Below are 26,834 nucleotides of genomic sequence, written 5' to 3' on the forward strand. Positions count from 1 at the left end.
GAAATATTAAAGTATCTCGTAGTGCTTAACATGTCTTGGAACTCGTCGACGGACGCCGTGATATTTGCTTCAATGGAAATGTAGTGTGCATGGACCATCCATTCCAGCGCGACCGTGTTTCCGTGTTTCGCGTTGTTGCCCCCGCCCACAACTCCAGGACATGCTTTGGTCCCCGCAAACACAAACAATCCCACGTTCTACCACCGCCACGCAACCACAATGTCGTCCCTCTTAGATGCAGTCCTCAACTCTGATGCAGCACCCACACCGTCCAGCGATGCCGGGGCCCCTAGGCGGTCGCAGATGCGCTCTTCTTCTGTTCGACCTCGCGGGCCCCCGTCTGAAAGCGCTGGCGCGAACAGCGACGCCGAGGGATTTCCAGACGACGAGGTTGTAGGCGCACGGGGAGCAGGGAGACGGCCCAATGCGCCCAGGTCAGACATTCCAAAGGTGGTCGATGTAACGGGAGAGACGCTCTCAATGCGCTTCCAGGAATTTCTGGAGAAGTGAGTACTGCCATGCTCGGTGCTGCATATATGGCCCTGACCGAGTGTAGCTACACCGAGGACATGTCTTCGTCGGCGATACCTATTTCGAGCGCCGTGCCCACGACCGACAAGTACTACATTGCGCAGATACGGGGCATGCGGCTCTACGGCCTCTCCACGCTTTACGTCGACTACACACACCTTCTCAGCCACGAAGACGGTGTATTGGCAGCAGCGATTGCCAGCGAGTACTACCGCTTTCTGCCATACATGGTTCGCTCACTGCACAACCTCATCGCAAAGTACGAGCCCAAGTACTTCCGCCAGCATCGCCAACCCGCCTCGACCGCCTCGGTCACAGCCTCCTCCAACGGGGCCAACTCGACGAGCCAGAATGACAGCCTCAACGAGAAGACGGCGAACCAGCAGACAGACAAGCTCTTCACATTGGCTTTCTACAACCTGCCGCTCGTCTCCCGCATCCGCCAGCTGCGGACCACCTCGATTGGCAGCCTGCTGTCCATCTCAGGAACCGTCACCCGCACGTCTGAAGTCCGACCAGAACTTTCCATGGCCACCTTCATCTGCGAGGCCTGCAACACGGTAGTGCCCAACATCGAGCAGACGTTCAAGTACACAGAGCCTACGCAATGCCCCAACACAACGTGCATGAACAGGGAGGGTTGGCGACTGGATATCAGGCAGTCTACATTCGTGGATTGGCAGAAGGTTCGCATTCAGGAGAACAGCTCGGAGATCCCCACAGGTAGCATGCCACGTACCATGGATGTCATCCTGCGAGGAGAGATGGTGGATCGCGCAAAGGCGGGAGAGAAGTGCATCTTCACGGGTACTGCCATTGTCATTCCAGACGTGAGCCAGTTCCGTGTTCCTGGTGTTCGCCCACAGGCGATGAGGGACACTTCAAACGCTATGCGTGGCAACGATGGCGGTGGCTCTGGTGTGAGCGGTCTCAAGGCGTTGGGTGTTCGCGACCTTACCTACAGAATGTCCTTCCTCGCATGCATGGTATCGCCCGACCATTCCACTCCAGGGCAAACGTCGAATCACCACCTGACAGGTCACGCCAGCAATATTCTTGCCTCCCTCGGCCAGGGGCAGATAGAGTCGAATGCTACAAGCGGAGAAGAAGCACAAGAAGAGTACCTGGCTACGCTCACACCGGCTGAGATCCAGGATCTGAAAGACATGGTTCATAAACCCAACATCTTCATGCGACTTGTCGATTCAATTGCTCCCATGGTTTACGGTCACCAGGTCATCAAAAAGGGTCTTCTGCTCCAGCTGATGAGTGGTGTGTCCAAACAAACACCAGAAGGCATGGCTCTGCGTGGAGACATCAACATCTGTATTGTTGGCGATCCTTCGACATCAAAATCGCAGTTCTTGAAATACATCTGCAGTTTCCTGCCTCGCGCTGTTTACACTTCTGGCAAAGCCTCGTCGGCAGCTGGTCTTACCGCTGCTGTCGTCAAGGATGAAGAGACTGGAGAGTTCACTATCGAGGCTGGTGCACTAATGCTTGCTGACAACGGCATCTGCGCCATTGACGAGTTCGACAAGATGGACATCGCCGATCAGGTCGCTATTCACGAAGCTATGGAACAGCAGACCATTTCTATCGCCAAAGCTGGTATTCAGGCTACACTCAACGCTCGTACTTCGATCCTCGCAGCAGCCAACCCCGTTGGTGGCCGCTACAACCGCAAGACGACATTACGTGCCAACGTCAACATGTCTGCGCCTATCATGTCACGTTTTGATTTGTTCTTCGTGGTTCTCGATGAGTGCGACGAGGCTGTTGACCGCCACCTCGCGGAGCACATTGTCAGTATTCACAAAGACCGTGACGAGGCCGTTCACCCAGAGTTCGACACCGAGCAGTTGCAACGCTACATTCGCTTCGCAAAGACCTTCCGACCCGAGTTTTCGGACGAGGCGAGGGAGACGCTCGTCGAGAAGTACAAAGAACTGCGAGCAGACGACGCACAAGGTGGTATCGGCCGCAACAGCTACCGCATCACTGTGCGACAGCTCGAGAGTATGATCCGTCTCTCGGAGGCGATTGCAAAGGCGAACTGTGTGAGTGACATCACACCTGATTTCGTCAAGGAAGCATACAACCTGCTCCGCCAATCCATCATCTCCGTTGAAAAAGACGACGTGGAAGTCGAGGACGAGGACGACGAGGCGCTTCTCGCTGCCGCCGCGGCTGCGGAACAACAAGACGGTGACGAAGCCATGGACGGCGAGCAACAAGACACGCCCAGAGACCGAACAGCCACCCCCGCCGTTGTCCCCCGCGAAAAGACCAAAATCACTCACGACAAGTACATTGCCATGCGCAACATGTTTGTCAAGCGCGTCAACGAGGACCAAGAGGAGACGCAAGACGGCGTCGAGGAAGAAGAGCTGCTCATCTGGTACCTCGAGCAGAAGGAGAACGAGATGGAGACGCGCGAGGATCTCGAGACGGAGAAGGCGCTCGCCAAGAAGGTGCTGAAGAAGGTCGTCAAGGTATGTTTGCGTGTGTTGATGAACGAAGTGAGAATCCGTCCGCTGACTATATGCAGGAACAATACTTGATGCTTATTAGAGGGGAGGGGCTGGCGGATGAGCAGGGCCAGGTCGATGCTAGTGCTAGGGGTGTCTATGTTCTGCATCCTAATTGCCCCATTGAGGATATTGCTTAGATGGGGGGTTTTGCAGGGCACGTAGTCATGATATGATGGCTGATATGATGTATGGACCGGAAGATGCAGGTGTTTGGTCGGCGTTTTTTGCATGCATTGCATCATGTGTTGTATTCAGAGCTTAAGGTTTGGGTCTAGTTTTGGGGTTTTCCATGCTTCTATATACCCTCTTGCCTGTCTTTTTCCTTTTCTCTTTCCCTTCTTTCTTTTGCTCTGTTATGTGTGCTTTAGGACTCTGCTCTGGGTTCCACGGATTGGTTGACAGACGTTTACTATTTGGGATCTGCACCTTGTAGAGTGTGCATTCATCTCCTTTGTTGATACTCTCTCGTAGTATCGCGAGAAGGTCTACGCATAGGTTAAGAGGAGACTGATCCAAGAGCGTGAGCACGTGCACACGCGATGGCGCTAACGAGGGCGAGGGAAAGCGCGACCCGTGGCCCATTGATTGACCACCACACTCCAACCATCGTGTACAGATAACTGCTAGTTTTTTGTATTGTCGGGTCCTGGAATCTCTTGCTGACGCTTGGATGCTTCTCGCGACATGGACTCCGACCAGGGAGAAGAGGAACCGATTGCTCTCGACTACGCGCGCTCAAACGATCTTTGTAAAAACTACACGACCGAGTTGAGGCAGCTTCGCATCGGTGATACTTATATCCCGTCAGAGGATACGATTGATCAGGATCTTCGGGATCCTTCGGATGTGTCTATCACTAATGCAGCAGCTCAACTAATCAGGGAACGACTGACGCTCACCAAGGATGCTGTACTGCTACTCAAATCAGTCTTTGTGTTGCGAGAAGCACCGGTGTCCGATTTCGTCGCGGAAGATGGGCGGACGCGCATCTTAAACATAAAACAGGAGCTTCCAATTCTGCGAACAGATGTTGAGCTCGACTTGCAGAGTTTCGGAAACGCAGCGATGCCGGACTTGAGCGATTTGAGGATACCACTTGAAAGTGTTAACGAGGAGAACGACGAAGGCTTTGAGTGGCCGTCCAAGTATCTCGCCTACCCTAAACTATGCGCTGAGCGGGCTAGAGCCGAGAGACTTGCAATCTCCAAGGACGTTCTTATGTATTTGCAAGATGCGATTCGCGATGCGTACACGCAGGAGGATTCTGAGAGGATCAAGTCGGAGGGGTTGAAGTACAAGCCAGTACGTCGTGTCACTTCCGGTGGAGAAACTCACTGAATATGCAGAATCCAGCACTTCGGCCTATTACGCCACCGTTGCTCCCTCTGTCACCACCAATGTTACCCTACATTCCATCGTCGCCCGCCAATCGTTTGGAGCTTGCCTCGGAAAGCAGTGATGGCATTGCTGCAGAAGCAAAAGCTCTGGAGTACAAGATCATGGCTGCAGATTCTCTCGTCCGCAAGAGCTCAGACAGTAGCGATTCCATGCTGCTTGACACGACTCATCCACCGCAGTCCAGTCCGCTTTTTGAAGAGTACAAGTCACCGACCATGAAACGCAGGGTAGAAGACCTCAAAGTAGAGGGCCCATTGACACCGCCGATGTTCTCTGACTCGCCGCTCAAGAAGCTGAAGTCTGTGTCATTTTCAAATATCCTGCATGAGTACATCCTGCTTGAGCCGTGGGCAGATGATGAGAATGATGGCAATCAAGTATCTGAAGGGAGTCTTCCTGACCTTACCAAAGACCTCGAATTTCTAGCCAAAGAAGTAGAGAGGAAAGTCGGCAATGAGCAACTCTCCGGAGCGGATACAACTGCACGTGTTGGCATTCCAGACGTCGACTTCTCCTTACCGATAGCGCCTTGGAACGAGTACAGCCAGAAAAAGGGTGGCAGGTGTAGAACTGGAGTCTCGGAACTCGATACGCAGATGAAGTTTCTACTCAAAGTGAAGCGCGAAGACATGAAATCGGCTACTTCGTGGCACGGGGTATCTGCTCTGAACAGAGAGCTACCTTGGAACTTCTTCACGGTTAAAGTGTCTAAAGTTAGCCTTGAAGAAAAGCTTCATGGCGAAACAGAACTGGACAAGATACTAACAGATCCGTTGACGGGTGTTATCGCAAGTAGTTCGACAGAGGTGTGGAAAAGAGAAGGGCTGAGGATACTTGACAATACGGACGATGACGATGAAGAGCTGGAGGTGGAGCTGGCTGAAGTAGAGGAACGTAATGACATGGAAGCATTGATTCGCAAGCGGAAACTGGAGATGGAAGACGAGACCGTGGATGCGCAGCGCAAACGATCGGATACCAGAGTGGTCGCACACAATTCACGAACGCAAATACATCCACCACGAGGAGTTCTCGATTGTCGGCACTGGATGGGTGAATCGCCTGTGCATGGTGCGCCTCCGAAGACGCGTTCCAAGACGCTTAATCTCTCCCAACAGAGTCCGCAAGCATCTGTGGCTCGTCGAAAGAGTGTCAAAGCACCTAAAGAAACGAGTGATGCGCTTATGTTTGGCGGGTTTTCTGCGACTACGGCTCTCCACAAGTTCATGGCGACACAAGGGAGGGCTGTCGAGATCAGTGCTCGGGCGAGTGAGGAAGGTCTTCCTGCGAAGGGTCTTTCTGCGCAGTCTAGTCGAGCACTGCCTGCCTGCTCGAGGGATCAATTACCTGATCGCTGTGTCATCGTTGATCGAGCGGTGATGACTGCGCTTGGAGACAACAATCAGCACCCCAATGGTCGAGTTGGAGAGCACAAGGAGATGTCTCATCAATTACCAGATCTCCAATCGATCCCCACCTATCTACCACCCTGTTCCTTCATCGTCTCATCCAAGCTCCTCCAACGACGAAACTTGACAAAGCAAGTAGAACACTTCTACCCTGCAGTAGAGATTGTATATCGAGACTACAACCTCCGACACTCAGCCGCCCAGGAAGCAGACATTATCCTATCACCCTCAACCGGCCTGATATTCACAACCATGCAACAAGTCAAGCAGCGAGCACTTCCCGGCCAACCCGATCGATCGCACATCAAAGAACGCATGTCCAGCCTCCAGCTGCGGTACGAGAGGCTGCTCGTCATGGTCAGTCAGGGTCTCAGTCACGAGATGGAGAAACTGGTCTCGAATCGCCCGGACGACCCACGCGACAAGGAGGTCCTATCCGCGTTTGAGCAATTCTCCGCAAAGCTGGAAGGCGAAGTGCTGGTCCGCTATGTTCCTGGGGGCGAGCAGGCGCTCGCGAGGTGTATTGTTGTGGAGATGGCGCGTTATGGACTGCCGCATGGCTCGAAGGATATCGCGGACATTAAGCCGCTGGCTGCGGAGACGAACGTGAGAGTAACGTTGGGTTTATGTGGAGCTTTACTGACGAAAGAAACAGTGGGAGGTCTTCCTCCGTCGAGCGGGCCTTAATCCTTTTGCTGCGCAGGTCATCCTTGCTTCTCTAAAGCAGCCGTTCGAGCTGCAGATTCCGTCTACTGAGGGGTCGAGCTCCTCTTTCGGACAGAATGAGACTGTTTCTGTGTTTGGTCTCTCGGCTTTCTTGGTGATGGGTGGGGAGGAGAGAGTGAGGTTCTTCCAGGCGCTTATGGGTGGAAGCCGGGTGCTGGGGAGAGTTGGGAGGGTGCTGGATCAGGAGTGGGTTAGTGCGGCGCATGGGTTTAGGATGTGATGGTTTGTGATGTTTTGATTTCATGATCATCTGGTGGGAACTGGGGTACAAAATACGCAAGATATAAAGGCGGTTGGTGATGTTTGACTCGAGACTTGTAGATACTTGAGTTGTCCACACCACATCGAGCAACAACTGAAGGTTGAGTACACAACAACCTATCTCGTTATGGTGTCTAGTTAGACCCAGCAAACTCGAAGAGTAAAGCAATTAGCAAGACAACCCCATTGTGGGGTGACGCTTGGACCACTCGTCCACTCAGTCGAAGCCATCCGAAGTCCCTCGAAACATCTCTCTCTCACCCACGCGCCAACCCAATAAACAAACCACATCACCAAGTCCACCTCCCAATCCCAATGTCCCCCAAAACATAACCCAACCCCTCTCCCTCGCCCAGCGACTCCCCAACCCCTCCCAAACCACCATGTCCTCCTTCGGCGTAATCATCTCAGGCCGACCCATCCTCACATCCGCGCAACCCATCTCCCCCACGCAATTCGCCTTCCAAATCCCCTCCCACCCCCCCTTCTCCCACATCGTCGTCTTCCTGCTCCCGGGCGTCACCCTACCCGACGGCACCGCCGCAGCCGTCTACGCGCAGCTCCCCGGCGCATCGGACTTCGCGCTGCTGGGCGCCCTCGCGAACGAGAAGCCCAGCGCGATATTTCGCATAAACAGTAAAGCCGGGGGTTCCGCAGATGGGGGGTTAGACAACGCGGATGATGATAGCATGGTGGATGATGTGGGGGGAGGGAGGGGAAGTGCGGCGTCGCCGTTGGCGCTGGGCATATCGCTCGAGCCCGCGCAGCAGGTCGCTGCGGCGTTGCTGCAGAAAAAAGCTCAGGATGCTGCGGCGGGGACGGCGGCGGGGGTATCCGGGGTGGGGAATGCGCTGGTGGTTAGGGGCCAGAATGCGGTTACGACGAAGGTGCTGGCGCAGCGGATTATCAAGAATTGCTATGATTTTTTGACGAGTTGGGGGAGTGGGGATACGGTGCCGTTGAAGGCTTTTCAGGCGTGGTGGACGAAGTTCGAGGGCAAGATTGAGCGGGATCCGGGGTTTTTGGAACGGAGTGATGGGGGGTGAATGGATGAGTTGAGACACGGGATATCCGTTCACGACATATATACATACGCAGCGCAGAGGACGCTCCTACAGCTATATCAAAACGCCCTATTCACCCCCTCCCACTCCGACTCCGCCACCGCCACCGCCGCCCGCCACAGAACCCCCGGCCAACTCACCATCGGCGCCTTCCCCTCCCGCCCACCAACCTGCCCCCCCAGGCCTCGTATGGCACGCAATCGCGGTCCAGACATCGTGTTTATCGCACTCGGCGACGTCGAAGCGCTGCGGCCGTTGTACTGCGGCGCTGTGCTGATGTCGTGGAAGAGGCACGCCGTGAAGAGGAGGTTGTGTTTTGGGGCTGTGGGGGTGTATGTGGATGCTGGGGAGGTGAGGGTGCGTGTGTAGAGGTACACTCTCATGCTGTGGCTGAGGACTGCGGGGTGGAGGCTGCGCTGCTGAGGGGCGTTTGCGGGATGTCTAGGGGTGTGGTGGCGGTGCTGGTGCTGGTGGTAGTGGACGCTGTGTCGAGATGGGAGGGCGGACATATGTTTGTGGGGTTTATGGAACTACGAGGATGATTTAGAAGGCTAAGGATAGGAATTTACATAGGAATGTGGGATGGGTTGTGTCTGAAGACTATGGTTTGGATTCTGGAAGGGACGTATATTGCATGTGTGTGTGATCTCAATGACACTTTACTACTATATTCTGCTGCTGTGTATGTGTGTATACGCGCGGCATGTTCGTGATGGGGACGAATTGGAGCGAGATGCTTAATTCGATTGTATTCTATTCGACTCGGGTTCAATCCAGACTTAACGGGCGCAGACTTAGAAAACGACCAAGTCACTCAATGTGAAAGAGTCTTCACCCCCTGCGTAGAGCATAAAGTATACGCCACAAAGATGCAAGACTCGCTCATCAAGGATAAAACTTTTATTCCCCTTCCATGAAAAAAGTTCATGCGTATTGCTATCGTGATATTGTCGTTATGTCAACGTACAAACAAATAAGCAAGTAGGCAAGCAAGTAAATGGACCCATAGTCCACACTCCCCATCTATCACCACCCCCATCCACCAACCACCACATCCCAACATCTCAACATCCCAACATCCAACATCCCAACACCCAACACACACCACCCAACACCCACCACCCATCAGCATCTAAGCAACACCCTTCTTCGGCGCAACCCCCAAAGACTGATTCCCGCCATTGAACGCCACAACCTGCGCCCTAAACAGCACATCCCCATAAATCTGCAACCCAGCCCCCTGATTCCCCTGCACGCCCCCAAAACACGTCGAATTCGCCTGATCCACCGCCGCGAACGTAATCTGACTGCCCGGAATCGTAGCCATATACGCGTCCCCAATCGCAACCGCCATATCCGGCAGTTGCGCATCACACGGATACACATACCCACCAACCTGCGCATTCAGCTCCGCGCCCTGCACGTTCTGGTAGTACGCGTCTGCGACGGGCTGGTCGACGAGGAGCAGCGAGGTGCCGGTGTCGGCTATGGCGGCGGAGGCGGAGGGGTTGGAGAATGTTTGGCCTGCGACGCTGAATTTTGTGGACGCGAATTGCCAGAAGCCCGAGGTGGATTGGACGGGGATCCAGGACATGGCGCCGGTGAATTTTGTGGAGTCGATTGCGCCGAATTCGTAGACGCCGCTGCCGTCGGGGTTTAGGTCGGCGGTGAAGACGGGGAGGTCGAGCGTGGGCATGACGTTGTCGAAGAAGGTTTTTTGGGGGGTGGATTTTGTGCCGTCGTTTACTGGGGGAGGGGGTTAGTGTGTGTGTGGGGTTAGGGGGTGGGGTGGATGTTTGGCATACCGGTGTTGAGGCTGGAGAAGGCGAGGCCGACGAGGCCGTCTGTGTTTGTGTCCTGCACGAAGGACTGGGAGACCTTATTTGCGAGCTCGACGGTCTGGTTCTCGACCTTGACGCCGCCGATGGTCACGGTGTCGGTGCCGACTGTGCCAGAAGCGCCGGATCCGTCACCGTAGCTGATCTTCCACGCCGCGCCGGTCGTCTTCTTGAAAGTCGTCGACTTGGATGCGTCGAAGGCGGAATGTTGACCGATTGTTGCTGCGTTGAGTTCGGTGCTGAAAACCCACCTATTCAACACCTGTCAGTATGTATCCCCCCAGTGAGAAATGGTAAGAGATCTTACAAGTCAGAGGACCCAGTGTCAAAGTCCAAGTTCATCGTCTGACCACCAACATCGACGGGCGAGAGAAACAGCGCAGCATTCTCCTCCGGGTTGGCGGCGACGGAGCCAGTTTGGTTGCCCGTGCCAGCAGCGGCAGCAGAAGCAGCGGGCTTCGTCTTCTTGCTTCGTTTGTTGTTCGTGACCCATCCATCCTTGATCACGAACTTTTCATCAACCTTGAGGTTGTATTTCCTGAACACCTTCCTCATGGCAGCCGGGCCATTGGGACCAGTAGGGTGAGCCGTGTTCAGGTGACGAGGCACCTGGAAAGAACGTTTTGCGAAAATTCCTTTGTTGGACGGAGTAGGGACAGCAAGCACCATGGCAGCCAAAAGAGCGACGCAGAAAAAAAGGTGGAGAGAAGACATGATATCGTGCTAACGCTGACCGGCAGGCGAAAGATTGAAAGACTGTTTTGAAAAGTAGAGAGAGAAATGGTCTATAAAAAACGGTGAAAGCCAACAAGAAGAAGAGAATGAAGTACACAAGAGAATAGAGAGTAGAATGCAAGGCTCGGCCTGATGGGAAGTCCACACAATCTCTACTCGACTGGCGAGGATAACGCTTTTAAACAAGATAGACAGCTGTAGTGAGCGAGTGTTGTTGCAGGGTAACGAGGGTACGGAAACTGGACTGAAACTCCATGAACCAGTCTTGAAGCCAACGCCGGGCTTTTCATTCAACAACCGTGTGAGGTTTCTTTGGGGCTCCACTCAAATGCCAAACCTACGGCGGGAGCAGAAACTGCGCATGATGCATCGTTGAGCGCGCCCCCCAAGAGGTGCGTGTCTAGTCAGGCACAGACTACGGGACGCTACAAGCAGTCCCGAAGTGGCTACTGGGTTGCATAATGAGGCCTACTCCAGAGGCTGCTGTTGGACGACGTCGCACGGGGATGTGTAGCAGAGCCATTGGAGAAGTCGGTGGGACCTCTTACGCGTACGGTATGCAACCGAGTTTTTCGCCTTGGTCCACCCGATGCTGTTGAGGAACGGTATGGAATTCTAGCCCTGACAGGCACATGGCTAGCGGGAACGTGCCCACACTTCTGATTCCGGCCTCAAGACGACGTCTTTTTTTCCTTTTCAGGAAGACAAAAATCCCCAGGATGTGTACCTTGCTAATCAGCACACAGGTCCTCAAAAAACGGACTCCGAAGTTGAAATTCCACCTTCCGGGTGTTACTCGCTCTGCTCCGGCGACGTCTTCCCCTCGACAGCTGACGACGCTCTCGACTCCGCAGATCCATTGACGTCAAGCTGACCGAGAACGCGTTTCGCATGCCAAGTCCCGCCGCACAGCTGAAACAGTGCATCAAAGCGAAAAGGTGGCCCTAGGCCCTCCGAGACAAGCACCGCTTCAACGCTTAGGTGGTGTCGCGCACCCTAGTCGCTTTCTCCAAGTCTCCCCGCAGTCTCTTGCGAATGCGTTTTGGGTACTCCATACAGTGACAACGCTTCCCATGAGGGCGGTTAACCGAAGCTGGTGACCCGCGAAGTCGGTTTCGCATAATTGCATGAGACCTCGTGGGCCGGGATGCTCATGGCTTTGTGTAAAGGAGAAGTGAAGTTAACCAATGAGACGATCGCGCACGGACAACTGTCAGACACATCTGACGGCCGTTGGATTTCAGATGGCAAATTCCAGATTCCAGATTCCAGATTCCATACTCCAGACTACTCCAGATTTCAGATTCCAGATTCAAGATTCAAGATTCAAGATTCTAGGTTTAAGATTTCGCATGAAAGTAATGCAGAACTTTAGATTGAGTGCCAATAACAAAGCTTTTTGTTTCCACCGTAGTGATTCCCCTCCACTACTTCCTGGTCATTCACCAACCAACTCTCTTCTCCCACCATAAGAGTGGCAGATAGGGTATATCGTTTTCGCATCACGACAAGAAGATGTTTGTCAGACTTCTAAGACTCGCTAACGTATCAACTTCTCAATCATCTACCCATAACCACAGCTGTCTGCAACGGTGCTTCGAGGTCCCGGCAACTCCAGACTTGGCCGATTGACCGCCGGGATCTCATCGATCTGCATCGATCTGGGAGACAGCCGGCAGGTTTTGCGTAAACAGACCCAACTAGATCATGACACATCCGCTTCATCCAAGCAACTCCACGTCCAATCCGATGGCTCTCATGAAGAGGTTCACGTTGGCCAGTCGGGCTCCTGCCATCTCGGCGGGCAGAGCCTTGCTTACAGATACTGTCTCCATAACGCGGTCCTTGACGCCGAGAACAAGTCTCTGCTGCTGCTCCGGGCTGGCACCTACTCCCATAGCAGCCAAGAACTGCCAGATGTACATGTCATCTGTATCGTTGATAGATCCAGGGAAGATGAAGGGAAGGACGGGCTCGATCATATCAAATAGGCGGTTGTAAAGTTCAGTCCATTGCTCCCAATCTGCGGCCTCCATCTCAGGAGCAGACTGCTTCAACAACTCTGCACGAGAGATGAGGATCGTAAGCAGAGACAGACCAATCTTGCTCCTAGCCACGATGTGTAGGTTGGTACGATCCAGAACAAGGCCGAGAAGGCCGACAATGATGTTGAGCGGCGACTCTGAGATGTGCGCGAAGAGTGGCGGCATTACCGTTTGCGAGAAGAGTTCAACTTCCTCGCGGATAGCTGCGCTCACTGGCTCCTCGGGTGTTGCGATGGCCTGGCTGACCACAGCAAGACCGTCTAGATGAACAACAATCATAGTGACGACCGTGATACGCTCCTGCTCGTCGATGTGGCGGAAGAGACGAGGGATGGCCTTCTTTCCTTTGGCGTGAGAAAGGATTGAGATGAACGGGTGTGGTGTTGTTGTGCTAGTTTATAGTCAGTATTTGCATGGATTGATTTTGTGTAAAAGACATACTGAGGGTTGATTGGCTCCATGATCTTGGTGTTTTGCCAGAGCTTCCTGTGTAGAGCCTCGATCTTCGACCGCCACTCCATGTGTGCCTGGATGGCCTCTGGATTGCTGCTCTCATTGATTGGTGGGGGCAGAGCTCGGGCGTGATCCTCCATTTGCATAAGCGTGAAGTAGACGGCTTCGATATTGCGCAACGCTTCTTTCCGGTCAGCCTTGGAAGACTTGTGCTTGGGGTATTTGTCGCTAGTTTCGGGTCGCTTCAGATTGAGCAGAGGTCGAGGGGTTTTCGAGTTGCTGAACGCAATCTTTCCTAGGCTGCCCTCAACAACAAGCTGCTTTGCTTTGGGCCTGGCTTTGGCTGCCTCGACCGCTCGCTGAATCTGCTGCTCCATACGTTGCATGTGGTTGTCACCTCCGCGTCCATTCCTACGATTTCCAAATCGGTTGTTGGTTTGGAACAGGTATGTCTGGGCGAACTGATTTGCTGGCTGCTGGGGGTTCTGGCGAGGAGCACCGCGAATCTGGCTGAAAACTTGGTAGTAAAAGTCCTCTGCAATGGCAGCTTCGGGTCCTCTCTCATCCAGATTGCCGGTAGCAGTCATCAGTTGTTGCAGCTGGATGCGCGTGATGAAGTTCTTGTCTTGGGGTGTCATCAGGCCGTTGTCCTTGGCCAGTAGAGCTATCTTGTGGTTCCTCTTAGCTCGCTTAGCATCTTCCTCGAGGAAAGCCGCACGCTCTGTCTCGGAAAGTTGAAGCAGCTGCTCCGGATGGGTGATGACCATTCCAGAGAAAGACGGGCCTCTGCCTTGCCCCTGCATCTGCCCACGTTGGGATGGCGAGCTGGACTGGGCCATTGGCTGGCCGGCGCCAGCAAGGCGGTTGGGGTTCTGCAGAATCTGTCGGGGCTGAGATGGTGGGCCTTGAGCCTGGGCCGGCGGCGGTGCATTTCGCTGCTGCTGCTGCTGCTGGGCGGCTGGCTCGTTGGGCGGCTGTCTCTGTCGCTGCAAGATGGTGGGGTGTTGAGGTTGGCCAGGCAGCTCAGCATGAACCTGCTGTGCCCTTGGTGGACCCTGATGCTGCATATGCTGCTGGTGCTGCTGTTGCTGTTGGGGCCGTTGCAGGATCTGAGGCGCGAACTGTCCAGGCATACCACCTGGCATACCGCCTGGCATACCGGGAAACGGCGGCTGACCATGAGCAAACTGCTGTGGCGGGTAGGCATGAGCGGGAGGGCCCTGCGGCAGTGCTGCATGAACCAAGGGAGACGCATTGCCCGCACCCTGCGACCGCATCATAGCCTCGACCTCCTCCAAGCTCATCAACTTCCTCGCTGGTGCAATTTGTGGTGCCTGGTTCGCGTACTGAGGGGGTGTACCGTACTGTGGCTCAAACTGCCTCTGCGGGGCATACTGTGGCTCGGGCTGCCTCTGCGGGGCAGGCTGCTTGGGCTTCAGGCCCCAGATGTCGGCACGCGCCTCCAGCTGGGGAATGTACTCGGGGTCCTTGTAGTTTTCGTAGCCCGTGCGAGTGGGCTTGGAAGCCTGCGGAACCGGCGGTCTCTGCTGGACAGGCTTCTGGCGAGCCTGGTAGAGCATCTGCTCCTCCTGCATGGTGTCTGCAATCTTGGACGTCTGACCAGCGAAGTCAAAGTCTTTGCCAATCGACTGCTGGGTGGCCGGACCATCGCCGAACGTGTCGTCGTTGAAGGCATCGTCGGCGTCGTCCATGCGATTACCTAGGCCGTCGTACGTCTCTTCGAAGTCGATGCTGGATATGCGGTCAGCAAGTGTCGTTTCTGCAGTCTGGCGCGACCTACGCATCGTCATCATGTGCCCCTCCACCGAGCGCAGCAAAGGCATCGTGCGTCTGGCCAAAGCCGGGCGCGTTCGCCGAGTGACCGCGGGTGGGGTCAAAGCCAAAGAACGACATGGATGAGGGATGGGAGGGAGGTGTGGTTGGTGGTGAGGGGACGGTGCTGAAAGTCAAATGGCGACGAGGCTTGGTGACGTCGGAAGAAGCTCGAGCAGCAGTGTGGAGCAACAGCCACACAGGCACACGACAGCAGTGTGGGGGATGCACACGGCCTGTCGATCAACAGCAAGACCACAGCACAAGCAGAGGAGGGTGAATGACTGCAGCCCTCGCTTCAAGTCATGGCGGTGCTGCTGCTGCCACTGCTACCCCAATTCGGCGCCCGTGCTTGGCCTCGTAGACCCTGTCGTGTTCGCGCCACACGAGGCGTAATCCTCGTAACACAGGCTCAAGACGGAGGACTGGGCAGCTTCCACTCCTTTTTCCACGCACTGCCATCTAGCGGCTGTCGTGTCCTTTACCCTTTGAACCCTTAACGCGCACACTGCGCATCTTCTGTCCACCCTCTACCGGCCACTTCACCCCTTCCCTTCTTGCAGCGTCCAGCAGTGACGCCCTGAGGACCCAACTCCGCCCACTCGACTGCGAACCAGCAGATTGTCGGAATTTGCGACGAGCCAGCTGTCTGCTCGATAGCCCTACGACATCATGGCGGGCACACAGCGCTATCTGCGCTACATCGTCTTCGCTGCATTCGTATGACGCCCGAAGACTGGCCCATTGGCATCTACTGACCCTCGACAGTGTCTGGTCCTGCTCTACTTTATCGGCTCTTCGTCGTCTGTACCCGTTGCGAGCTGGCCTGGCCACGAAGCCGAAAAGGACACCTCCGTGCCTGACACTCCCCACGCCGTTATCCCCGGTATTCCCAGCACTCCCGTGTCGCAAAGCCACGACCAGCTCCAGTCCAAGCCCTCGACCACGCCCAACGACAAGGAACTGCCGCCCGCGACAGCATCCGGAGACCGCATGAACGCGACCTTTGTCACCCTCGCCCGCAACCAGGACATCTGGGAGATTGCAAAGTCGATTCGCCATGTCGAGGACCGCTTCAACCGCAAGTTCAACTACGACTGGGTATTCCTCAACGACGACGACTTCAATGACGAGTTCAAGAAAGTCACGTCTGCGCTGGTGTCTGGAAAGACAAAATACGGCAAGATCCCCAAGGAGCACTGGTCGTACCCCGAGTGGATTGACCAGAACAAAGCTGCCAAGGTCCGCGAGGACATGAAGCAGAAGAAGATCATCTACGGCGATTCCGTCAGCTACAGGCACATGTGCCGCTACGAGTCTGGCTTCTTCTTCCGCCACCCGTTGATGCTCGACTACGAGTGGTACTGGCGCGTGGAGCCCAGCATCGACCTCTACTGCGACATCAATTACGACACGTTCAAGTTCATGGCCGACAACAAGAAAAAGTACAGCTTCGTCCTCAGTCTGTACGAATACGTCGAGACGATCCCCACGCTCTGGGACGCAGCCAAGAACTTCACCAAGCACTACCCCCAGCACATTGCCAAGGACAACTCGATGAAGTTCCTCAGCGACGACAACGGCGAGACGTACACCAACTGTCACTTCGTATGTCAATTTCTCGTTCTTTTATCTGTAAAACATCGCTAACATGACTAGTGGTCCAACTTCGAAATCGGCAACCTCAACTGGCTCCGCTCAGACGCCTACATCGACTTCTTCACCTCCCTCGACCACGCGGGCGGTTTCTTCTACGAGCGCTGGGGCGACGCCCCCGTCCACTCCATCGCCGCGGGCCTGATGCTGGCCAAGGACGAAATCCACTTCTTCAACGACATCGCCTACTACCACGTTCCCTTCACGCACTGCCCCACCGGCGAGCAGTACCGCCTCGACCACAAGTGCCACTGCAACCCCAAGGACAACTTTGACTGGAACGGCTACAGCTGTGAGTTCCTTCCTCATAAAGTATATGTGAGATGTTGCTAATGATGGTGCCAGGTACATCCCGCTTCTACGAAATGAACGGCATGCAGAAACCAGTCGGATTCGAGAAGGAGCAATAGATGGACTGACCAACGAACATTTTTCGGGATGGAGTTGTGTTGGCCGGCGCAGGGGTTCGACGAGACTGCACTGCGCAGAGGAAAGCAAAAATTCTTATCCACGCCTTGGTTTTGGGGCTTTTTGTTGGGTCGGGTCAGGTCTCACCGGCTTGACTCGACTCGATTCGACTCGATTCGGCGTTATCTGGGCTTGATGGATTCGGGGGATGGTATGGCATGGTATGATATGGTATGGTATGGAAAGAACATGTGGTTTTGTAGCCATTGTTAAATCCGCGTTGTATGTTTAATACTTACAACGCACGTTGAATAAACACGTAGAAGATATAAGTTTTGCCTGTTTCAAGGTACGCACGTGCATGTACATGACGAAATGGGTGAATGGGAGGATAGATGGAACAAACGAACCAAGCATCGTTGACTCTCCTTCTCTGTCCTGTCCAGTGATACATTCTACACAAATCGAAACCCAAGACAGGTATATACACCCACCCCCTTGCCACACCCCCCTCCCATTTCCCAAAGAAAAGATAAAAAAATAACAAGAACCTACCCCCACGTCCCGCCCCCTCCCCTCCCAGCCCTCCTCTGCGCACTAAGTCTCCAATCATCCTCCCCCTGAAACTTATTATGCAACGGCACGATCCTCTCCGCCTTCTTCCTCTTACTCAGCCCTACCGCACCCGCAACCTTGAAAAACGTCGGCGCCGCCTCAACCAGCCACTTCGGCTCAATCGCAGAGCAGAAATGCATATACTCCTTCGTCGTCTCGACAAGACTGTGGTACACGACGTGTTCGGCCGGTTTACCGAAAAGCGAGGAGGAAGGGTGTAGGTAGACGGGCGTGCCTTCTACCAGGGTTTTATACCCCTCGGCGGGATCTTTACGGGCAGCGTGCCTGAAGAAGCCCGCGCAGAGCGCTTGCCGCACTTTCAGCGTGTTGCGACCACAGCTTACGACGGGGTGTTTGTGGCGCGCCATGATCTGGAGTAACTGCGTGCGCACATCGCGAACACGTTGCATGTTCTTTGGCATGACGAAGTTCTCGTGGCACCACGCTATGTTGAAACCAGCTTGTGTCCAGGCGTTGTAGACGTTTAGCAGTGTGAGGTGGTCGCCGGACGCGTCGTTGAATTTCTGCTTCTTCTGGTCGGCTTGCTGCTGCTTGTCGCGGGGGCGGTGGAAGACAGATTGCGTTGCGCTGATCATGGCGACGATTGTGAGGATTTCGTCCGAGCAGGACATTTCGACGGAGGTTATTAGGGATTTTGAAAGCGAGGGGTCCATGGGGAAATCTGCCATTTGGCGGCCCAGACGCGTTAGTAGGCCTTCGTCGTCGAGCGCACCCAGCTGGTACAGTTCCTCGAGCGCCGTCAGCATGGTGTTAGTGGGCGGCGGGTCCATGAAGTCGAAGTGCAGAAGGTCGTTTATGCCCATTGCCTTCAGCATGAGGATCGTATTGGAGAGGTTCTGGCGCTGGATTTCCGGGATGGTGGTTGGTAGCATTTCGTTCTGGAAGGCGGCTTCGGTGTAGAGGCGGAAGCATTTTCCAGGTCCCGTACGGCCTGCGCGGCCGCTGCGCTGGCGGGCCTGGGCCTGCGAGATGGGCGTGATTTGCAGACGGTCCATGCCGAGTTTCCCGTCGTAGGAGCTTTGTTTCACGAAACCTGGGTCGACGACGTAGTAGATGCCGTCGATTGTCAGACTGGTTTCGGCGATGTTGGTCGCGATGACGACTTTGCGGCTCCCTGGGGGTGCGGGCTCGAAGATGCGTGTTGCTGTTTCCGAGGGGAGGGCGCCGTAGATGGGCAGGATCATTAGCTCGGGGACGTTGGGGCCTAGGGCTTTCATGCGTTCGGAGATGACTTCGCATGAGGAGTCGATTTCTTCTTTACCTGTCAGGAAGAGCAGGATATCGCCTGCTGGCTCTGTTAGGTGGATCTGCATGACTGTGACGAGCGCGGCGTCCAGGTAGTCCGACTCTGGCTCGCGGCTGTACATGACCTCGACGGGGAACGTGCGGCCAGGGATCGTGAAGATGGGGCATTTGTAGAAGTACTCGGAGAACTTGTCGGCGTCGAGGGTGGCACTCGTGACGATGAGTTTCATATCCGGGCGTCGCTTGAGCGTCTTCTTCAGCAATCCGAACAGGACATCAGTAGCGATAGTACGTTCGTGAGCCTCGTCCAACATGATGCAGCTGTACTTGGACAGCAGGGGGTCTAGCAGAATCTCTCGCTGCAGGATACCGTCTGTCATGTACTTGATGCGTGTGTCTGGGGATGTGCAGTCCTCGAATCGAATCGTGTAGCCGACCTCGTTCCCAAGCTTGCAGCCAACTTCCTCAGCGACACGTTTGGCGACACTCATGGCGGCAACACGCCTAGGCTGTGTGCAACCAATGACCCCCTCATTCGCATATCCGCCTTCTGCCAGATATTGGGTGACCTGCGTCGTCTTTCCAGACCCGGTATCGCCAATGACGACGAGGATTTGATGGGCTGCAACAGCTTCGAGGAGTTGCTTTCTGAACTTGTAGACAGGCAGCGATTCTCGTTGGTCCTTCATGCTCATGTCTGTACGCTTGCCAAATGAAGTATCTCTGCTGCCGGTGGAGATCTTCTTCCATTCTGGCAGGGCTTCCCCAGCCTGGTTCGTCCGCGTGTTGCGCAGATCGCTTGCAAACTGGCGTTGCTGCGCCATGGGGTCGTTCCACTGACTGCTGAGGTCGACCTGTGACGCCTCCTTGGCAGCCTTCTCTTGTGCTTCCTGCTGCCGTAGATCGCGTCGCTCTTTCGCCAGGTTGTCTCCTGCCATGGCCGCACGGTTGAGCGAGCCATCCGGTGCTTTAACGACTCGGATGGGTGAAAGCTCCAACGACTGCTTGGTCTGGCCGGCCAAGAAAGGAGGTTCCTCGTCACGCACTTCAATATCTACGTCCTCTTCTTCCTCGAAACCTCCCTCGCCGTTGATGTGCGCGTTGTGCTCCTCGTCGATGTCTGGGTAATCTGACCTGGGTATGACGCCAGACGCGATCAGCTGCTGGATCTCCCAGCGCTCGGGCGAAGTCATCCGTTTCCGCATGCCGTTCTTGCGACTGTTGTAGCCATCTTCGACGACGGGCACGGCGCTGTCGAGGCCTGGTATTCCTCCCAGGCCCTGCGAGTTTGCGCCCGAGGCTATGCGGCGCGCGGGAGCCAGATCGCGGCCGGTCCGCTGGTCGACCTCCTTCATGGAGAGCGAGATCTTGCCCCCTTCCATCTTGATGACCTTGACTTTGACCTCCTGCCATCTCGAGACCAGGTCGGAGGGGTGGTTGACTCGGGCGCCCTCCTGCATCTGGGTGACGTGGACCAGCCCATCGACCTTGCCCTTGACGCCCTGCAGGTTGACAAAGGCGCCAAAGTCCTTGACGCCCGTGACCTTGCCGTTGTAGACCTTGAACAGCACGGGCTCGTCGTCGAGCTCGGCGGCGGGCTGGCGGCGGAACTCGTCGACGTCTTCGTCGCGGTACTTCTTGCGGCTGCGCTTGGTGTCGGCGGGCTTGACGGTGCGGGTGCGTCCAAACTCGTCCTCGAAGACCAGCTCGTCGTTTTGCTGCGTGCGCCCTCTGCGTGGGCTCTGCGACGTCGACGTCGACCTCTCCCTGCGGCGGTGTCGCTTGCTCCTGCTTTCGTCGTCGCTGTCGTAGGGGCTCATGCTCCGCTTGCGCGACCGCTCCTTGGGCTTGGCCGGGCCCTTGCCAGCCAGGCCCTCGAGCATGGCGAACGTGTCGTCCAGCGCGTCGAGTCCGCCATTCGCAGGCGCCGTGTCGGCAACGTCATAGTCGACGTCCTTGTCGGGGATGGCCAGGCCCTTGAACACGCGCGTCTTGCGGTCCGTGTCGTCGCCGCCGTCGTGGCCGTTTGCGCCTGCCTTTCCCTGGCCGGCGCCCTTGGCCTTGTACTTGGGGTGCAGCGTCAGCACCAGGCGGTCGATGCTCTCGACCAGGCTCGTCGGGAACTCGGCGCCCATGTCCTCGAGCTGCTGCTGGAAGTCGACGGCGCCCTTTGACTTTGCATGCTGCGCGATGACGAACTCGGCGAGCGTCTTGTCCGACAGGCCCAGATGGTTCTGGATTTCTGACGTGACCTTGGACACGAGCGAGAGGAACTCGAGGTTCGCGAGGTCGTCCATGGTGGAGAACAGCCCCGATGGCGTCGAGTGTTGAAATATCCCCAATGCACAAACGTTGGTAGGTATCAACTTTGGAGAAGTTGGAAGAGAGATATGAGCCAAGGCCGTCCCCGCGCTCCAGCCACTCACCATGCTCCTCCTCCGCACTGCATCCACTTGACCTCTGCCACGCTCTGCACGCTCCACATCCTCTGCACCCTCTCCCTCGCGCCGGCACGCGTCCTCCAACGTCTACAATATTTATATTCAGTATGAGTTCCACAAAGATATATCACAACATCACCAAGCTCCCCATTGCCGCCACCCTCGTCCTGATCTTTGGCAACTACGAGCTCTACCGCATACACAAGGGACAGCATCCCTACTGGACCCCGTTGTTGGAGGCCAAAGGCTTCAAGAGAGGACGGAGCAAGTACGACGCAATAGCAGCCTCTCCAGAGAATGGCGCCAAGGACTCTAAAGACCCCAAGGTCGTTGCGGACGCTCCACCTAGTCCCTTCATCAAGTGGACAAACCTGAACGGCGTGCCCATACCCACGCTTGACTTCATGTCATCGCCTCGAAAGGAACCATAAACCCGCTCGCCGTCAACGAGTCCGAGATTCGAAGCTGCAATTCCTTTTCATAAACATGGTCTGAATGAGAGCGTCATAGATTGACACAGGAACAGAATTGGGGCGTTCAAGAGAAGGGTTTACTTTGGGAAAGACTTCCATTTGTTGTGAATATTTAGAGGAGTTTAGGTACTGGGACTGGCGCCATGAATGTTACGGCGTCATATAACGAAATTACGATCCAGTCGAAAAGAGCGAAACATTTATCCATCACGCTATCACAATGGACTCTCTATCATCGCGCTTCACGTTCTACGTCGTCTCACTTTCACCCGATATTACTTATCTTAGCGTATCCCAAGTACAATCTTACACTAGTTGATCGAGCTCATCTAGGCATTTCCTAAAACGACGACAAGCGTGGATCTCTATGGCTGTGAACACGCCAGCAACAAACATCGCTCAACCTTAAATAACGGATAATCAAAGACAGCGTCGTCATCCAGGCAGCACGCGATTTAAATACTTTAGACGTGGTCCATGCGTCGTGGTGATTCTGAAGGCGAGCGAAGACGTGATATGGCGACATATCACACAACCTACCAAATCGGCGCTAGTGCGTCATCCCCACAGACTTCAACACCGAATCGAATCCCGATGCGGCTGATTTCAGAGCCGCCAACGGGCTCTTGTAACCAGATATGAGGATAAATTCCGATGTAAGAGTCGTGTCAAAGATTGGGGTGCGATTGACTCGATGTCATTCGTCATCTCATCAGTGATCGCTCAGCAACGCATATGGGTATCGTAATCTCCTGGATACATGGCGAACGCCCTTCGACATGATGTGAACACCATCATCTCTGACGAAATATCATGGCAATCAGAATACAAAACTCCTTTATCGGTTTCCCCGGATCACGTCTCCTGGCTTGGGGCAGAAAGAGGCTGCAGTTTGAGATTAAGATCAGTCAGCAACGAGATTGTGGAGAAGACGGTCAAATATAGGCGGGGAATCTGATTGTGTGCGATGGCGCAATTTCCACGGTGAGGTAAGCGTGTACAGGTAGTGACAAGTGTCCTGGCGTTCTTCCAAAAGAGATTGATATAAGTACGAGCATTGCTCCTGTTTATTCTCCGAGCATTCTCATATCATCGATACACCTCAGTCGTCCTTGAATCACTTCTTCATCCTCAACTATTGCAATCCTCTGTTAGATCAAGATTTGAGTTATTATACATCTATCCCGCTTTCATATACACACAGAGAAGCTTGCTTGGGATCTACCCACCAAGACACCTACAACATCAAACACAGCTATCCACATATCATCGGGTCAAACACCCCTCCTCCGATCACCATGGCGCCAGGACTCGTAGAACCCCAATACACACCGAGCAGTGCTCCCACCACAACACCCAAGCAACCAGCCAAGTCTGTCAACGCCCACAACTACATCCCAGGACGGACAACCGTCCAACAGCATGACGAAACATACGAGTACGAAGACCTCCGGCCAAGCTTCCCAGCCATCCAATGGCCAGCCTACACCGAGATCCCTTACTCAGACAAGGGCCAGCTCGGCGACCCAAACTTCAAGAACCTCCTCGCATCCGCATCAAACGTCTTCGACTACAACCCCAAGATCGGGACAGAGATCCACGGCATTGATCTAGCCAACATCACAGACGCGCAGAAGAACGACCTCGCGCGGTTGATCGCCACAAGGGGCGTTGTATTCTTCCGCAATCAGAAGAACTTCGGCATCGAGGAGCAGCGCCGTCTCGGCCAGTACTTCGGCGAACTCCACCAACACGCCACCACAGCGGTGCCGCGACGAGAAGGGCTAGAAGACGTGCACGTCGTGTACACAGGGGAGAATAGCCCCGATCTCCGCGCGCTATTCACACCCACCTTCCTATGGCACTCCGACGTAAGCCCCCCCTTCTCCTCAAACCCCCCACCCCTAACCCCCCATATAGGTAACATACGAACTCCAACCCCCCTCCTACACCTGCCTCAAAGTCCTGACCGGCCCCCCCCTCGGCGGCGGCGGCGACACCCTCTGGTCCTCCCAATACGCCGCCTACGACATGCTCTCGCCCCACATGCAAACCTACCTCGAATCCCTCACCGCGCTGCACTCCGCCGACCTACAAGCCCAAGGCACGCGCGACCTGGGCCGCACCGTGCGCCGCGAGCCCGTCACCACCGAGCACCCGCTCGTGCGCACCAACCCCGTTACCGGCTGGAAGAGCATCTTCTTCAACCCTGGGTTTGTGACGAAAATCGTCGGCGTGCCCAAGACGGAGAGCGATCATGTTATTGCGCTGTTGAATGAGATTGTGGCGACGAGCCCGGAGGTGCATGTTAGGTTTCAGTGGGGGGCGGGGGATGTCGCGTTTTGGGATAATAGGGTTAGCGTGAGTTCGCTCCTGTTCTGTCTCCACACGCGTTTTCGAGCACTTTTCTAACGGTTGCAAAGAATCACTCCGCGACTTATGGCTTCGCGCCGCATCGCCGCCATGCGGTTAGAGTGGCGGTGCGCGCTGAACGCCCGTATCTCGACCCGAAGAGTGGGAGTCAGGAAGATGAGTTGAGCGCGCGGTATGGTGTGCCTAAGGCGAATAAAGATGGGAGCGGGGTTGTGAATTACAACGATTGAGTGGGAGCGGGGTTGAGTCTGCTTTTTTCCGTGCGGTTTAGCGATGTACCATGGCATGCCAGCAGTATAAGAGGTTGGGATATATATCAACCAACCACTGGATATAGGAACGATTTATGAACATCTTACTTTTCGCTCTTGTCTATCTGGCGCTGGGGTGTGGATACGTACGCTTTACTGAGAGGTGAGTTTATGTGTCTGCCGGGCTTGTGTCGTATACCTAGGTGCTACTAATATCCCAAGATGAACCGCTACTTTTACCCCTGATATCTTGGGATCTCTGGTTAGAGAAGGACTCGCTTGGATATAGGTGCGATTAATCTTGCTCCCCACACCAACTTTGCCGAACCCTGCGCGTTTTGCGTCTCTGTCCATTCAGCACGAGACGAACACAATGCAACAAAAACGGATATCGGGGTTTATGGAGGTACAGCACACGTTGTCCTCGGGATAGGGTGCGAGCTGTGCAATGTGGATGGGGAGAATAATCGGCTTGATGTCGTCGAGAAGGTGGGTTTCTGGAGTGGAACATCTCAAGAGGAATAAGACGTACGCTTGAGTTCTTACACTAGGGCGATGGTTTTGGTGTTTCTGGATGCGTTTACTGTTTGGCGTCGTTGTTCGTTGAATTGGCCTTTGATATGAGTAAGAGGTGGGACTGGGGTTGGGATAATGATTACACCGATCGAGTGAGCTTGTATAAAGGGTTGTGACCTTGCGGTTTGGTCGCGTGTGTGAGCGTAGGTTGAGAATGGCAGTTGAGATCAACATCCCCCAGCCTACTGTTATGCGTTTTTCGACGACAAGCCATGCTGCCTTTCACAGAGCCGACGCATCCGTATACCCGCCCACAAAAGCATTTCCGTGGTAATAAGAGTAAAGTCTATAGATCCACATCTTGAATTCCAAAAATCATCGTATTATTCATCATCGTCACTATCGTCACATAACCACCCCCAACCCCTACACTACGCAGGCATAGGAAGACTCTTCGCAAACCCCTCCCTAACCTCCTCCACACTCCACCCCACAGTAAGCGCCAACTGCAGCAACACCCTCGCCTTCTGCGGATTATAAAACCCGCTCCCAATCGCCCAGCTCCCCTCCTCACTCAACGGAACAAGTCCATCCGCACTCCTATGGCTGGCCACAATGGGAATGCCGGTCGCATTATACAACGCACTCGCCGCCACCCCAGCTTTCCGCGAATACCCCCCCGCGCCCGTCCCCGCGAACACAATGCCCTGCGCACCCGCCGCATACGACGCCTCGAACAGCGCGGGATTCATATCCTGGTGCGCGAACAGGATGTCCACCTGTGCGAGATCCGTGGCGGAGGAGATATCGAAGACCAGGCGGCCGACGGGCTCGGCGGGCGCGTAGAAGAAATAGGGAACTTGGTTTACGAAGACGCCTAGCTGGCCGGCTTCGGTGCTGGAGAAGGTGTCGAGTGTGTTTGCGTTATTTTTCGTCGTGTAGAAGGCGGAGCCGATGCGGTCGTTGAGCACGATCATGGTGCCGCGGTTGAGGGCTGCGGGGGAGGCGGCGAGGAGTACGGCTTGGTAGAGGTTCAGGGGGCCGTCGGCGGAGAGGGCTGTTGCGGGGCGCATTGCGCCGACGATGATGACGGGCTTGGTGGAGTTTACGGTTGAGGAGAGGAAGAAGGCTGTTTCTTCCAGGGTGTCTGTTCCGTGGGTTACGACTACGCCCGAGATTTCGGGTTTTGCTAACTCCTCGTTTATCATGTGGGATAGGGTTAGGGAGATGGTCTCGTTGATGCTGCCAGAGTCGACGTTGGAGATTTGGTAGCCGGCGATGTTGGAGATGTTGAGGAGCTCCGGGACGGCGGTGACTAGTTGTTGGACGCCGAGTCCGACGGAATATCCTGTTGTTTGCGTGTTGGAAGTGCCTACGGAGGCAATTGTGCCTCCTGTTGCGAAAATGGTGATATTGGGTAGTGAGGCGTTCACGGGTGTCTGGATGTCCTGTCGGACGAAGAGCTTATGAAGGTCAGATCTGGCAAGGTCGAGGGGCGCAGCAAAAGCCAAGCTCGTGAAGAGAGGAAGCAGTTGAGTGGAGAACCTCATCTCGATGGCTGATTGTCGAAGTTTGCGGCTGCAATATTTCTTATACTTGAAGACTCCGCCTCTTATATACCTACACTCTTGGAGATCATGGCCAAGGCTTACTTACATCTTGTCAAGACCTTGAACAGCCCTTATCTCGAGCTGAGCCAGGGCTACATTCGTCAACCCCAAGCCCCAGCGACGCCAATCAGCCATGAATTGGGGAAAGACATAGCGGAGGTGCTCAGTTACGTGAGGCCGTCGGGGAGCTCGTGGATGTTGTCCCTCGTTATCAGTGGAGTACATGACGCCCGACCCACCTTGCTGGCCGCTAGGTCATCTTTGGAAGGATTGCCAAGAATATCAAGATGCAGAATCTTGTGATTCGAGGGTTGACGTTGTAAGGCTCTTGGCTTGATAGCGGTTTTCGAGAGGCGTACCGAAGGCTTGGTCGGTCTGTCGAAACGTTATTCCCACGT

General features: G+C 54.9%; 10 protein-coding genes across 10 annotated transcripts; 6 read left to right on the top strand and 4 right to left on the bottom strand.

Moving 5' to 3' along the window:
* The first annotated feature begins 168 nt into the window (after positions 1-168).
* P153DRAFT_316735 (MCM-domain-containing protein) lies at positions 169-3,619 on the top strand. Its single transcript, XM_033665000.1, has 3 exons — positions 169-506; positions 557-3,026; positions 3,083-3,619. The coding sequence occupies exons 1-3, from the start codon at positions 220-222 to the stop codon at positions 3,200-3,202; spliced, it is 2,877 nt and encodes a 958-aa protein (XP_033523991.1). The 5' UTR covers positions 169-219; the 3' UTR covers positions 3,203-3,619.
* A 127-nt stretch (positions 3,620-3,746) lies between these two features.
* P153DRAFT_403383 (uncharacterized protein) lies at positions 3,747-7,047 on the top strand (the record flags this gene model as incomplete). Its single annotated transcript, XM_033671981.1, has 3 exons — positions 3,747-4,367; positions 4,505-6,478; positions 6,528-7,047. The coding sequence occupies 3 exons, from the start codon at positions 3,750-3,752 to the stop codon at positions 6,816-6,818; spliced, it is 2,883 nt and encodes a 960-aa protein (XP_033523992.1). The 3' UTR covers positions 6,819-7,047.
* Positions 7,048-7,242: 195 nt separating this feature from the next.
* Positions 7,243-7,905, top strand: P153DRAFT_357152 (DUF775-domain-containing protein; the record flags this gene model as incomplete). The annotated part of the gene is made up of 1 exon (XM_033666704.1): positions 7,243-7,905. One exon carries the CDS (start codon positions 7,243-7,245, stop codon positions 7,903-7,905), a length of 663 nt encoding a protein of 220 aa, XP_033523993.1.
* A 77-nt stretch (positions 7,906-7,982) lies between these two features.
* Positions 7,983-8,432, bottom strand: P153DRAFT_385811 (uncharacterized protein; the record flags this gene model as incomplete). The annotated part of the gene is made up of 1 exon (XM_033670466.1): positions 7,983-8,432. The coding sequence occupies one exon, from the start codon at positions 8,430-8,432 to the stop codon at positions 7,983-7,985; it is 450 nt and encodes a 149-aa protein (XP_033523994.1).
* A 623-nt stretch (positions 8,433-9,055) lies between these two features.
* Positions 9,056-10,430, bottom strand: P153DRAFT_385812 (Asp-domain-containing protein; the record flags this gene model as incomplete). The annotated part of the gene is made up of 3 exons (XM_033670467.1): positions 9,056-9,669; positions 9,729-10,012; positions 10,069-10,430. The coding sequence occupies 3 exons, from the start codon at positions 10,428-10,430 to the stop codon at positions 9,056-9,058; spliced, it is 1,260 nt and encodes a 419-aa protein (XP_033523995.1).
* A 1,787-nt stretch (positions 10,431-12,217) lies between these two features.
* On the bottom strand, positions 12,218-14,908 carry P153DRAFT_291107 (uncharacterized protein; the record flags this gene model as incomplete). The annotated part of the gene is made up of 3 exons (XM_033663755.1): positions 12,218-12,932; positions 12,983-14,746; positions 14,796-14,908. 3 exons carry the CDS (start codon positions 14,906-14,908, stop codon positions 12,218-12,220), a joined length of 2,592 nt encoding a protein of 863 aa, XP_033523996.1.
* Positions 14,909-15,192: 284 nt separating this feature from the next.
* On the top strand, positions 15,193-17,292 carry P153DRAFT_366999 (glycosyltransferase family 15 protein). The gene is made up of 4 exons (XM_033668168.1): positions 15,193-15,547; positions 15,596-16,435; positions 16,487-16,775; positions 16,829-17,292. Exons 1-4 carry the CDS (start codon positions 15,500-15,502, stop codon positions 16,891-16,893), a joined length of 1,242 nt encoding a protein of 413 aa, XP_033523997.1. The 5' UTR covers positions 15,193-15,499; the 3' UTR covers positions 16,894-17,292.
* Positions 17,293-21,320: 4,028 nt separating this feature from the next.
* On the top strand, positions 21,321-21,644 carry P153DRAFT_385817 (uncharacterized protein; the record flags this gene model as incomplete). The annotated part of the gene is made up of 1 exon (XM_033670468.1): positions 21,321-21,644. The coding sequence occupies one exon, from the start codon at positions 21,321-21,323 to the stop codon at positions 21,642-21,644; it is 324 nt and encodes a 107-aa protein (XP_033523998.1).
* Positions 21,645-22,984: 1,340 nt separating this feature from the next.
* Positions 22,985-24,289, top strand: P153DRAFT_291525 (TauD-domain-containing protein; the record flags this gene model as incomplete). The annotated part of the gene is made up of 3 exons (XM_033663774.1): positions 22,985-23,557; positions 23,607-24,047; positions 24,110-24,289. 3 exons carry the CDS (start codon positions 22,985-22,987, stop codon positions 24,287-24,289), a joined length of 1,194 nt encoding a protein of 397 aa, XP_033523999.1.
* A 1,005-nt stretch (positions 24,290-25,294) lies between these two features.
* P153DRAFT_376041 (L-asparaginase) lies at positions 25,295-26,376 on the bottom strand (the record flags this gene model as incomplete). The annotated part of the gene is made up of 2 exons (XM_033669624.1): positions 25,295-25,353; positions 25,401-26,376. The coding sequence occupies 2 exons, from the start codon at positions 26,374-26,376 to the stop codon at positions 25,295-25,297; spliced, it is 1,035 nt and encodes a 344-aa protein (XP_033524000.1).
* Positions 26,377-26,834: the final 458 nt, after the last annotated feature.

This window comes from Dothidotthia symphoricarpi (assembly GCF_010015815.1).
Source record: "Dothidotthia symphoricarpi CBS 119687 unplaced genomic scaffold P153scaffold_10, whole genome shotgun sequence".
Classification (NCBI taxonomy): domain Eukaryota; kingdom Fungi; phylum Ascomycota; class Dothideomycetes; order Pleosporales; family Dothidotthiaceae; genus Dothidotthia; species Dothidotthia symphoricarpi.

What these genes read in the sequence shown, in the direction of transcription:
- P153DRAFT_316735 (XM_033665000.1), top strand. Translation starts at nt 220, where the DNA reads ATGTCGTCCCTCTTAGATGCAGTCCTCAACTCTGATGCAGCACCCACA. An exon ending in TTCCAGGAATTTCTGGAGAA is followed by an intron (nt 507 to 556) that starts GTGAGTACTGCC and finishes GACCGAGTGTAG; the next exon opens with CTACACCGAGGACATGTCTT. An exon ending in TGCTGAAGAAGGTCGTCAAG is followed by an intron (nt 3,027 to 3,082) that starts GTATGTTTGCGT and finishes GACTATATGCAG; the next exon opens with GAACAATACTTGATGCTTAT.
- P153DRAFT_366999 (XM_033668168.1), top strand. Translation starts at nt 15,500, where the DNA reads ATGGCGGGCACACAGCGCTATCTGCGCTACATCGTCTTCGCTGCATTC. An exon ending in ACATCGTCTTCGCTGCATTC is followed by an intron (nt 15,548 to 15,595) that starts GTATGACGCCCG and finishes GACCCTCGACAG; the next exon opens with TGTCTGGTCCTGCTCTACTT. An exon ending in CGTACACCAACTGTCACTTC is followed by an intron (nt 16,436 to 16,486) that starts GTATGTCAATTT and finishes TAACATGACTAG; the next exon opens with TGGTCCAACTTCGAAATCGG.